Here is a 13,723-nt window from a genome sequence, read left to right as displayed (position 1 = left end):
TGAACTTTCCTGATATTTGACCCCTGCAATTTAGCATTCTGGGTGAGAAAATGTCACCAAAATAGGGGTGTGCGACATTGACAAAACATTATTTCACATCTGTTTGTATATAGTTCATTGAATCTGTGATATATGTTTTTGACATATCCATTTTTTTTTATTTTTTTTATTTTTTTTATATCGCATTATTTTGGGGGATTTTTAGACTATTAAATAATTAGACTATTTTTTGCTGAGTGTGTTTATTGCGTTGGTACGTTTAGGACTGCCATGGATAGAGTAAATAGAAATATTTAATTAATATTCTTCATATTTATTTAATTAACTGTTGTATAAAATCAATATCACATTTTTAATCATGCTGAAATTTGGAGAAAAAAGTAAACAGCCCTTCGTGTGAAATTGATTAACTGAAACTTATAAAAAAAAAGTTGATAAAAATGATTTTTTTAAAATGATATCGCATTATTTTTTGGGATTTTTAGACTATTAAATAATTAAATTAAATGAAATTGGGATAATTAGACTATTTTTTGCTGAGTGTGTTTATTGTGTTGGTACGTTTAGGACTGCCGTGGACAGAACTCCTAAAGTTTTTAATATTGTTCATATTTAATTAATATTGTTCATATTTATTTAATTAACTGTTGTATAAAATCAATATCACATTTAATCATGCTGATATTTGGAGAAAAAACGGCACTTTGTGTGAGATTGATTAACTATATTAAATTATATAAATTTAAAAAGACATACAGAGGTATTTTTGCCCCCTTATCTTAAATATTGAGGTCATAATAAATGCATTTACATCAGATACAAGGAGTTTTTCAAATTACAATTAAAATAATGCATCATTATTATAATTTTCTATTTTTTCCCTGTTGATTTTGAGGTTAAAAATTACCCATTTAAAGTTTTCACTTTTGTATTAAAGTCCCCCTGTGGTAAAAAAAACAGCTTTTAATGTTGTTTATGTGGTGTTTTTTTAATAAGCTTTAATACAAACCATGTGTAAATTCATAAGTCGACAGCATTGCTGAGTATTTTCTGAGTATTTTCATTGCTGAATACATTCAAGATATTTTAACGCATTTAAATATGTCATTTTGATGAGTTTTAAGGGATGCATTTAATGACTACAGGTCAGGGGGATTTTAAAATCTCACAAATCACATGCAGTTCCACTGTCTACCACTAGGGTTGGGAAACCCAGTCGCAGACGACAACACAGCATTCAGAGGCATGCAGACTGTATGTGCATGTGTAGCGAAGCATGCAATTTGTGTTGGCCAGTGTGTATACCTGAGAATGAGGCGGGGGGGATGGCGTGTGGTTGGGAAGGGGTTCGGTCTGGGCGAGAGCCGCGGCCAGAAGAGCGGGATTGAGGGACAAGAAGGCGGGAGGAGTGAGAGGTGCGGAAAGAAGAAGCGACTGGCCGTCTGCTTGAAGAGTTTGAAGAGCCTCCAGGAGCCCCGGCCCCATCAAAACAGAGTCCAGAAGAGTAGGTGTTTTCTCCAGAGATACTCCATCCGGAAAGACCTGTTGTTGAGGCGTGGGAAGCTCGAGGTTGAGCGCGGGCAAGGGCAACATGGCGGCCGGATTCTGCCCGAGAAGCAAAGAAGCCATGAGGAGGGCTTGAAGCCCTGGGGGTTTTTCACCACCTTCAATCCCTGCAACAGTGGGAGAAGCTGGAGCCGAACCCGGTGGGTTTAAAAGGCTCATGAGGTTGAGAGGAAGATCGCCCTGGTTTATGACGTTGAGATGAGCGCCCTGGTTTAGGATGGCACTGGTTGGCTGGGGATGCTGGGATTGGGTGCCGCCCGTCCAGAGTCCTAAAGGTAGGGATCCGAGGAAGGGTGGAAGAAGGGAAGGTAGACCGGCATTGGAGGAGAGAAGCTGGAGGAGCTGTTCTTGGGTCATGAAAGGAAAAGCCTCCGCTAGCGGCAGGGAAACACCGGGGTTGGGAAGCTCGGAAGACGAGGAGCCGGATAGAGAGAGGCTGTGGTCGGGATCACAACCACCCAGCAATCTTGTGTCCGAGTCCGGGTGATCCATCGTCTCTACGGGACCTGCCAAGAAAACACAAGTGTGAGACGGACAACCCCAAACAAAAGCTCTTCGAAAACATTCTTAAAGCATAACATTATTCTTAACTTGAGAGAAAAACTTTTGTGAATATTTTGCATTTCCAAAAATACTCTTATCTAGTTTCTTAAACAAGTCCCCTTGTGCTGAAAATCCAGCTTTTATTGTTGTTTATGTGGCGTTTTTAATATGCTTTAAGACAAACCATGTGTAAGTTCATAAGTCGACAGCATTGCTGAGTATTTCCTCCTTAAAACTGCAGTGAACCAAAGACAGTCTCAAAAACACGGTGTGAAATCGCTGGTGTTTCTGACGTCACAAACGACCTTGTAATCCAAATGGCGGACCGGGACATAATTGCACGATTTTACCGTTTCTACAGATTAAAGTGAGCAGCGTGTCAAAACAATGGAGCGGTTCACAACACAAGCGCTCAGGGTTGAGAACGGTAATGAATATTCTAATATTCCAATATTCTAATTTTGACTTTGGGGTTTTCATAAGCTGTGAGCCATAATCATCAAAATTATAACAAATAAAGGCTTGAAATAATCACTTTGCATGTAATGAGTCTATATAATATATTAGTTTCACCTTTTAAGTTGAATTACTGAAATAAATGAACTTTTGCAAGATATTCAAATTTTCCGAGTATATATAATATTTTTATCTAGAGCCAAAAGTGCAAGCCTTATCTGCTCTGTGCACGTTGCTTCTCTCTTCCTCGCTAAAAACGTAAAGCGCCGCATTAAGAGCTGCAGATGAGACGGTTATTTTAATAACAACAGTAGCAGGAACACGGTGAGCAGCAAAATATATACTTTTGCTAAAACGCTGCAGAAAACGAGAAAGCTGTCATACAGAAGACTCCGACCTTATAAATAAACCATGTTTGAGATAAGTTAATATGTAGCATCTTTAGAGGTTTTTTTTTTTCATACATTTAGCATTATTAATCAGCATATGAAGAGCATTTAATAATAAACAATGTTAGATAAGTATAGGTGTATATAATTGTATGTATGTGTACATATATAGTGTTTTTTATTTATTTATTTATTTTTTAAGTGGAGCATTCTTCGGGAGGGGGGAGGAGTGGGAGGCGGGGTGTTGTTCATTTAAGTTTCTAAAAAAAGAAAAGACATTGTATTCCTGTATGCACTTTATGTCGGTTTCTTGTACTTGATAAATAAAAGCTATAAAAAAAAAAAACAATGTTAGAATTTGGCAAGGACAAAAAAAAACTTGTAAATTACAACCGTAGTTAACTTTGTTTTGTCTTCATGAGAGTTCTGATTATTAGATTATGTCCATTGTTTGTTTTTAGTTTAATGCTTTGAGTAAAATAAATAAAAATAGCCTGTTAATATTTACTTTTTTTTTGGATACATTTTTGGTAAAAATTCTTAGACATCTCTGTTTTGGCTCTCAGGGCCCAACATTCTCATCTTTAACGACTATTTTGAGTTTTTTTTCCTTTTACTAAGTACTACAACTGTCTTGATGGAAATGTATAACTGTACCAAAAAAGTATTGTCCGGACCTCCACTGGGAAGGAATATAGAGAATATATTATAGAATATAGTATAGAATATAGAGATCGGAGCTCTTGGAACTTTAATTGAATACTCCTGTTGTAACCAATCAGATCAACGTGTGATGTCAACAAGTGGATCTCTAAACTGACTGAGTGAGTGGAGGCGGGGCTCATTTGCATATTCATAGAACCACATATACTAAATGAGGCAAGGGTGTGGAGTTACATTCAAGTCATTTTAAGGCATGAAGATTTTTTTCCCCAAGAAAAAAAACATTTAAATATGTCATTTTGGTGATCAAAGATGAGTTTTAAGAGATAAAATGACTAAATTGACTACAGATGGATTTTAAGAAAATATTTATGAGTTATATTTGTATAACAGAAGATTTTCGTAAATCGAGTCCCTGGTTTAAAACTGCCCCAAGAAACACAAGAAAAGAAGTCTTACCTTTACTTTCCACAGCTTGGTTGTGATTAGACTGGCTAATTTGGTAGGTATTGTGGTCAGGGCAAGTCTCTGTCGATTTGGACTCATAACTTTTCTCCGGGAAGCAGGAGGTCGAGGACATCTGGTTCATCATGCTCAGAATCGAACTGTTGAGGTCCGGCGTCGTGCCCGTGTGGGGCTGGCTCAAGTTCAGGAAGGTGTTGCTGGAGGTGGTTTTGAGGTTCAAGGTTGTTTCGTCACCCATTAAAGTAAAGGGTTGGGATTGGGGCGGCTGGGAAGGAGTTTCGGGAATGGGCACTGTGCTTTGGGGTTGAGGTTGCGGGTTGGGTACTCGTAATGTGGACTGTCCTTCGCAATGGGGCGTCTGTGGCGTGATGGGTCTGGGTGAAGAGGGCAATGTGTTTGTGTGCCGGTGTCCAGGAATGGCAATTGCCCCACTGGATTGCTGGGTTGCGCTTTGCATGCTAAGAAGCTGAAGTAGAGCGGAAAGCGGCTGGGATGGAGATGGAGAGGAAAGTGGGATTGAATTACCGGGTTTCCTTCCTTCCTCCGAATCCTGCAACCTAAGAGAACTGTTCGAGAAGGAGGCATTCGGAGGAGCGACGGATACCCGGTGGTTGTCTGAGTGAGGTACGGGAGGAGAAGTTGGGGAAAGGCATGGGGAGATGAGCATCGGAGGCCCGGATAGATCCGGACTCCGACCCAAGTGTGAGTCTTTACGCATGCTTAAAACGGTGGGCGAATGCCTTTGCCGTTTGCGCCGCAGGTTTTTCTCAGCGGGCGAAGCCGGGGAAAGGGAAGGGGAATGCGGGAGCAACAAAGCGGTGAGGGACTGCGTTCTGGCGGATGTTGGGTGGACGCTACTGTTTAAAGTGCTAATCAATACCTTTGAGTGTTGCTCCTTGTCCAGGCTAGTAAGAGGGAGTGTGGCGAGCGCATCGGATGCATTGAGCTGGCTTGGGGTTTTCTGGTTGGCCACCTGAGCTTTAGCGGCGGCGGAAAGAAGGCTGCTAGCCGGGAAGGAGTTATTGATGTGGCTCTTTTGCTGGATCTTCTGTTGGTTGAGAATCTGTCCTAAAGGAACGCCAAGCAATTCTTGTCCTTGAGTAGAACTCAATCCGTTCCTCTTGTCGCCTACATTGGGATGCACCAACGACAGATGGTTGCTTTGGTTAGCATTGGAGGTGCTACAGTCTTTGTAGTGCTGAAGAATTCCCTCCAAGCGACTACACGGACTGGAAGGCGCAAGAGGGAGCTTGGGAGAGGAGCATGGCATGGTGGCTTTCAACGGTTTGAAGACACACCCCGGGGTCCCGTGATCTGAGAGCGAAGACGTCGAGGAGTGGCGAGAGCGTTGGTGGGGTGAGAAGGTGTCTAGGGAACGTGAGGGTGATAGAGACGACGGCGACTTAACGCTCACTCCCTGTGAATGTGCTCGACCACTGAGAGCTACGGATGAGGAGGGCGATAAGGAAAAGGAGTTTGAAGGGTCTGGAGGATGCGCATGCGTGTGCACACTTGGTTTTACATTGCTTGGAGAAGCAGGGTTATGCACTGTCCTTTGAGGGATGTTTTGGGAGATCGATGGATGAGGGCTCCACTGCTGTTTCGTATATGCCAATGGCGTTTGGGGCTTCTTTAAAGGGGAACCCTGTTCTGGAGGTCGTGAGATAGGGGAACCGTTTTGCTGCAGAACAGAGCGAGAAGAGGACAGAGGAAAGCCAATGTTGGATTTGGGCTGGTTGTGTCTTGGAGGAGGGTAAGTGCAATGGGCGCCGTCTCCATGAGCCACAATCGATCCTCTCAGCTCTCTGCCGTCCACTGAACATGCAACACCTCCTTAAACAAACAAGCATACTGTTAGAGACATAACTACATTAACAATTGTGTAATATACAGAGTGTTTCAAAGCAGCTTTACAGAGATAACAGGACAACAATGCAACAAAGTTTGTTTCCAGAAGAAAATAGCGTCACAGTCCAGCTTAAGAAAGTTCAGTGAAGTTTCATTTTTGTTGTAAAAATGTTATTAATTTAGTTCATTTTTATATATAGCCACTCTGGAGAAAACCGTGATGTCATCGTCCAGCTCAGTTGTCATATAATGGTGTCAATGCAGGCAGATCAATAATATTGTTGAATATTAAATTAAATGTCCCCATAAATAAATAAATGCATATTTTGAGTTGTTTGTATTGTATCGCGAGATTTGACTAGTTTATACGTGCTACGCACGTGTAATAATTTGAAGCAGAATAAGCAAGGAGGAAGGGTTGGTGCTAGACAGTCTTTTGACTGTGAAAAGGAGCGAATTCATGTTTTTGGAACGTGAATAAGTGTATAATATATTTTGTGTTTGATTTCTCTTAAATTGTTACTTGACAACGAAAAAAGTTAATTTTTACAAGATAAGTTATGGATTCACGTGTCAAATCCTTTGTGCTACACCCTTGTGGAAATGGCGGAGAACAAAAAATGGCTCAGATCGCCATTATATATATATATATATTTTCAACACAACTCACCTTACTGAAGAAAGCTGAACTTAAAGGAGAGATGCAGTGCCTATAAAAGCTATTTACCCCTTTGGGAATGCTTGTTTTACATGCTAACATGCTAACCACAGTGGATTTTCGGTTTTTGTGACACTGAACAATGAGAAAACTGCTTAATAAACACAAAATAAACATTTGCATAAGTATTCAAGTCCATTTTAGACCAGTGCTGTCATCAATATACTTATGAGCAGTGTCTGGCTTAAAACAAAACTTAGCATTAATCTTCTTCCAGTTGGCTTTAATGTCTCAGACATGCCTTCTAGCAAACTGTAGCTATATCATATGACATATTTTAACAGTGACTTTCTATTTGCAACTGTCCTATAAAGATGTGACTATTGAAACATCAAAGCAACAATTCACAGATCAATGACAAACTTTAAGTCCACTGTGATTCGAACTCCAAGGGGATGAATACTTATGGTTAAATCATATTCTGATATGGCTAATACACTTGAGCTAATGTTTTTTTTATATATAAAATGTAGAAAACTAAATACTGAAGATGATGAACTCTTGACTGACTGCATGCTTTAGCCAAATGTAATAATTTGAATGGGTAATATTTGGATACAAGATGTAGAGAATAATCTTTACTGGACATTTACTGCAATTTACCTTAAGACAAACCGTTAAAGGAATATTCTGGGTTCAATTAAAGTTAATCAATCAGATAATCAGTTCAACTCGCCCCTCAATTTGTAAAAACAAACCAAAATATTAGAGATGCACCGATTACAATTTTCTAGGCCGATTCCGATTACCGATTTTTCAGAGTTTGACCTGCCGATGCCGATTTTAGCCGATTCCGATTTCATTTTTTCTAACCAATTTACAGCACACACAAATATTTATTTTCTCTCTTTTCTTAAGTAGAACATTTTACATTTTGCATAGAACATTTTTGAACAGTAATCGCTATAAAATAGGACTATATAAATTACTCCTGGTGTGGGAAATTCACACACATCTAAAGTGCAGTGTTATGGAAGAACCATTTCCTTCTTTTCACATCCAATATCCAACTAAAAAAATGTGTTCATTTCAAAAAGAAAACTCATTTTCTTTTCTGACATATACTCCAGTTCTTGTTAAAACACACCAGACATGCAAATTCTGTGCATTTTGGGCACTTTTGTGTGAAATCATATTTATTTTGTCCATCAAAAGTGTGCTTTGACTTTAATTGAGCGTGAGCAGTGCAGCAAAAATAGACTCTGCGCCGAAACGCGCGCTTCACCGCTGCTCCTGCGCTGCTCCTGCTCCCGGTGTGAATGCACTCATTGATTAACATTTACATTTAGTCATTTAGCAGACGCTTTTATCCAAAGCAACTTACAACTGAGGACTAAACCAAGCGAGTCATCGCGAAGAGACAAATACAACGCAAGAAGTGCTCAAAATACAAAGTTCAGACATTGCTCGGAGTAGCATAAGCCAGATAAGCAAGGATTTAAAGAAAAAAGGAAAGAATTTTTATTTTATTTTTTTATGTTAAGTGCTCCCGGAAGAGATGCGTTTTCAGTTGTCGTTTGAATGCTGTCAGGGATTCTGCATTCCGGATGAGGGTGCGCAGATCAATCTACCAGCATGGTACCGTGAATGAGAATGTTCTGGAGAGTGATTTTGAGGCTCTCTGTGATGGTACCATGAGCCGTCGCTCATTGACTGATCGTAGGCTTCTGGGTAGGGATGTAGACCCGTAGGAGCGAGTGAAAGTAGGAGGGAACATGCACGCCGGAAATAATATGCGCTGCTCACGTTTGCGGTGTGAAACGGCCGTAATTCACGAGGTTTCCTACATGTGTGTTCCGTGTGCACGTGTGATGCTGATGTTGCGCGATGTTAATCATGCGCCGCCCGAGTGCATTTGACCGGCATAAAATCGGCTTGTCAGACTGACCGGCCGGTCGCCGATCATGGCCGATCACGTGAAAATCGGCCAATTCCGGTCACCAGCCGATCAATCGGTGCATCTCTATTAAATATGAGTTTACAGTAATGTACTTTCAACATGTCATGTCACAGAACCTGTAAAATTCCTTCTAAAAAGTAACTGTGTTGGAGTAATGTGTGTATTAAGGTGCAGTACCTGTGGCTTGAGCCGGCGGGGGGGGTTGGGAGGGTTGCCTGCTTTGGCATAATGCTGCCATGGCATCAACTTTCCTGCGATGGTTACAGAGTTTGGTCATGTCTTCCTCTACTCTACTCGAATGATGACCAGGAGCTTGGACCATCGCAGCAGGGTCAAAATTAAAGACCTGTGTTGATTTAAAATAACATTTATTTAAATGCATGAAATAAAGTTGCAGACTCTGTTCAGAATTGCATGCCCACTCTTATTATTATTATTTCTGAAGTATGACGTATTTCTAATGCACACAGTAAGCAAAATTTCCATATGCATGGAATAGCTGCCAGTTGGGATTTTAAAAGTTTCCTTAAAATAATCAGTTTTATTTATAAAATGATAATGAGCGGACACTGAAACATGCAACATAACAACATAGTTGATGGTTTTATAAATCAGTTTCATATACAGTATGCAGTCAGCAGTACGCTAGCATTGCATTACGAACATAACTGCAATCATTAAAACCAGTCCCGCCAGAAACACACGATTATGCGATCGCATGATTCAGTGCATAATCAGCCAAAGTCCGCATATTTAAACAGGGGCCGAATTTTTCAAATACGCAGCAATTTCAGCCGCATAAATTGCCGATTTCCAGGCAAAATATGCAAGGCTTGCATGATTTCATAATCCTCGCATTTTCGTTGCAAAAAAGCACACTTTTTTTATTATTATTTTTATTATTAATTTTTACAGAAGTTGTAGCATATTCCTTTTGTAAAGCTACAGAACTTGTTTGACTCATCAATGTTTTGTAAGTTTGATGTGTTTATTAAGGTCTGAAATAAAACAAGATGAGAACTGAAATATTCCCAGCACTTTCTGTGATGTATATGCTTGCTTATCATAGGAAGTAGTAAGAAATGACTCTTTACATTAAAGGGTTAGTTCACCCAAAAATGAAAATGATGTCATTAATGTCTCTCCCTCGTGTCGCTCCAAGCCCGTCAGACCTCCGTTCATCTTCAGAACACAGTTTAAGATATTTTAGATTTAGTCCGAGAGCTTTCTGTCCCTCCATTGTAAATGTATGTACGGTATACTGTCCTTGTCCAGAAAGGAAATAAAGACATCATCAAAGTAGTCCATGTGACATCAGTGGGTTAGTTAGAGTGTGTTGAAGCATCGAAAATACATTTTGGTCCAAAAATAACAAAAACTAAGACTTTATTCAGCATTGTATTGTGTTCCGGTTCTGTTGTGGATCCGCGTTCAGTGCCGCTGCTGACGTGTGTGTGTGTGTGTGTGTATTCTGGTTCTGTTGTGGATCCGCGTTCAGTGCCGCTGCTGACGTGTGTGTGTGTGTATTCTGGTTCTGTTGTGGATCCGCGTTCAGTGCCGCTGCTGACGTGTGTGTGTGTGTGTGTGTATTCGGGTTCTGTTGTGGATCCGCGTTCAGTGCCGCCGCTGACGTGTGTGTGTGTGTGTGTGTGTGTGTGTGTGTGTGTGTATTCGGGTTCTGTTGTGGATCCGCGTTCAGTGCCGCTGCTGACGTGTGTGTGTGTGTGTGTGTGTGTATTCTGGTTCTGTTGTGGATCCGCGTTCAGTGCCGCTGCTGACGTGTGTGTGTGTGTGTGTGTATTCGGGTTCTGTTGTGGATCCGCGTTCAGTGCCGCTGCTGACGTGTGTGTGTGTGTGTGTGTGTATTCGGGTTCTGTTGTGGATCCGCGTTCAGTGCCGCCGCTGACGTGTGTGTGTGTGTGTGTGTGTGTGTGTGTGTGTGTGTGTGTATTCGGGTTCTGTTGTGGATCCGCGTTCAGTGCCGCTGCTGACGTGTGTGTGTGTGTGTGTGTGTATTCCGGTTCTGTTGTGGATCCGCGTTCAGTGCCGCTGCTGACGTAAGACGCTGCTGACGTGTGTCTGGTGTGTGTGTGTGTGTATTCGGGTTCTGTTGTGGATCCGCGTTCAGTGCCGCTGCTGACGTAAGACGCTGCTGACGTGTGTCTGGTGTGTGTGTGTGTGTGTGTGTGTGTGTGTGTGTGTGTATTCGGGTTCTGTTGTGGATCCGCGTTCAGTGCCGCCGCTGACGTAAGACGCTGCTGACGTGTGTCTGGTGTGTGTGTGTGTGTGTGTGTGTGTATTCTGGTTCTGTTGTGGATCCGCGTTCAGTGCCGCCGCTGACGTAAGACGCTGCTGACGTGTGTCTGGTGTGTGTGTGTGTGTTCGGGTTCTGTTGTGGATCCACGTTCAGTGCCGCTGCTGACGTAAGACGCTGCTGACGTGTGTCTGGTGTGTGTGTGTGTGTGTGTGTGTGTGTATTCGGGTTCTGTTGTGGATCCGCGTTCAGTGCCGCCGCTGACGTAAGACGCTGCTGACGTGTGTGTGTGTGTCTGGTGCGCCCGAGCTTCGTCTACAGTCTGAGGGAGACGCACGCTGGAAACAAAACAATCTTCACAAACATGTCTAAGGATTTCCACACAGAGGAAGACTTGCATTTTTTTGCCCAGCCATATTTATTTGAACCCGAATACACGGACGCACCAGACGCACACACACACACACACACACACACACACACCAGACACACGTCAGACTCAGCAGCGTCTTACGTCAGCAGCGGCACTGAACGCGGATCCACAACAGAACCCGAATACACACACACACACACACCAGACACACGTCAGCAGCGTCTTACGTCAGCAGCGGCACTGAACGCGGATCCACAACAGAACCCGAATACACACACACACACACACACACACACACCAGACACACGTCAGCAGCGTCTTACGTCAGCGGCGGCACTGAACGCGGATCCACAACAGAACCAGAATACACACACACACACACACACACACACCAGACACACGTCAGTAGCGTCTTACGTCAGCAGCGGCACTGAACGCGGATCCACAACAGAACCCGAATACACACACACACACACACACACACACACACACCAGACACACGTCAGCACCGTCTTACGTCAGCAGCGGCACTGAACGCGGATCCACAACAGAACCCGAATACACACACACACACACACACACACACCAGACACACGTCAGCAGCGTCTTACGTCAGCAGCGGCATTGAACGCGGATCCACAACAGAACCCGAATACACACACACACACACACACACACACACCAGACACACGTCCGCAGCGTCTTACGTCAGCAGCGGCACTGAACAGCGGATCCACAACAGAACCCGAATACACACACACACACACACACACACACACACCAGACACACGTCAGCAGCGTCTTACGTCAGCAGCGGCACTGAACGCGGATCCACAACAGAACCCGAATACACACACACACACACACACACACACACACACCAGACACACGTCAGCAGCGGCACTGAACGCGGATCCACAACAGAACCGGAACACAATACAATGCTGAATAAAGTCGTAGTTTTTGTTATGTTTGGAGCAAAATGTATTTTCGATGCTTCAAAACATTCTAACTAACCCACTGATGTCACATAAGCCCCTTTCACACAGCGCTTTGAACCCGGCAAATTGCCAGAGTGCCTTCTGTGTGAACGCAAACACGACCCGGGACTGATGCCGGGATTGATGCCGGGTTGGGGGCCGAGTAACATTGCCGTGTTCAGACCCGGAATGCGCGCTGTGTGAACAAAAGCCGTAACCAATGCCATGTCGTAATGATGACGCTGAAGTGAAGTGAAAGCAGGCTAGTGAAACGGCACGTAATGTGCTAGTTTATGATCGGAATCAGAGAAAAAAATGCACAAGCGTGGTTTCTCCAGAGAGAAATGGCAGCTCATAAGCAAACTATACACGTTCCTGAGACATTACGTCACAACGATGTCACGTGTCTTTCCGGAACATACACGGGTTGTGTGTGAACGCGCTCTCTGATTCCGGCAAATCACTGGCAGTGTGAATGAAGCAAAATCAAACTAACCCGGGTCAAATCCCGGGTCGCTTTATCCGTGTATTTTCCGGAATCTCTGTGTGAAAGGGGCTTTGGCCTACTTTGATGATGTCTTTATCTCCTTTCTGGACAAGGACAGTATACCGTACATACATTTACAATGGAGGGACAGAAAGCTCTCAGACTAAATCTAAAATATCTTAAACTGTGTTCCGGAGATGAACGGAGGTCTGACGGGCTTGGAGCGACACGAGGGAGAGACATTAATGACATCATTTTCATTTTTGGGTGAACTAACCCTTTAAGGTAGTAGTAGAGAGAACAGGTGTTGGGGAATCACTTTTTTTCCTCTTTTTCATCAAACCACAGTTTTTGCAAGTTCCCGCAATTTCATCGCATAAAATTGCATAAAAATCCCGCATATTCCATCGCATTTTTTAAGAAAACTGGCCGCATAATCAAGGATTTTTGCCCGCAACAATCACAAAAAAACTCAGCGTTTTTCTGGAAGGACTGTAAAACATAATTTGCAATCAAGTTTGCACTGGAAACATCATAAATGAGGAGGCTTCAGCACTGAATATTGACCTCACCTTATTTGGGACAAGCGGGCACTCGAGACCACACTTACATGTGCCGTCTGTCCGCAGATACACCCTCACCTCATCCACAGATCGAAGGACTGTACCACTCGGGCTGGAGAACAGAGAGATTGATATGGCATAGTTTGACAGCTATTTTTACACTTCATTTGATATCTGACAAGTAACAATGACAAATGCATTATGTAAGGAATATTTGACAACAGGCCGTGGCATTTTTAGAAGATAATGCACACCCGAGGTGGTAACGTGGCCACACCGCTTTATAATTTTCTAATAATTCAGTAAATTTTTACGCTTTCACTACAGTTACTACACCTCAACACATTGTTGTATGTCAAGACATTTGGCAGGTTTTTATCCATAAAAAAAGCTCCTGTGTGTAGGACTAATTTCTTACACATTTCATCACACACCTTCATTGCTTATTCCAAAACGTAATTGTGTGTCTGTTCTGTATGTGTGTGTGTATTTGAGTACATAATAAAACATAACTTTTG

The 13,723-nt window shown here is 42.6% G+C and overlaps 1 protein-coding gene across 2 annotated transcripts in view; it reads right to left on the bottom strand.

Annotated features, from left to right (window-relative positions):
• Positions 1–13,723, bottom strand: part of mbd6 (methyl-CpG binding domain protein 6) — a 30,621-nt gene that overhangs the window by 13,341 nt on the left and 3,557 nt on the right. For both annotated transcript variants that reach the window (XM_056237598.1, XM_056237599.1), the window contains exons 4-7: positions 13,215–13,317; positions 8,726–8,894; positions 4,077–5,915; positions 1,306–2,072 (exon numbers count right to left, since the gene is read on the bottom strand). In XM_056237598.1, the coding sequence (XP_056093573.1) occupies positions 1,306–2,072; positions 4,077–5,915; positions 8,726–8,894; positions 13,215–13,317 (2,878 nt within the window). The remainder of the gene's footprint in view (positions 1–1,305; positions 2,073–4,076; positions 5,916–8,725; positions 8,895–13,214; positions 13,318–13,723) is intronic.

Source organism: Rhinichthys klamathensis, unplaced genomic scaffold, assembly GCF_029890125.1.
Source record: "Rhinichthys klamathensis goyatoka isolate OS25496 unplaced genomic scaffold, OSU_Roscu_1.1 h1tg000488l_1, whole genome shotgun sequence".
NCBI classification, from domain to species: Eukaryota; Metazoa; Chordata; class Actinopteri; order Cypriniformes; family Leuciscidae; genus Rhinichthys; species Rhinichthys klamathensis.
Note: the sequence above shows the minus strand (reverse complement) of the source record. Positions and strands in the feature narration are given on the sequence as shown.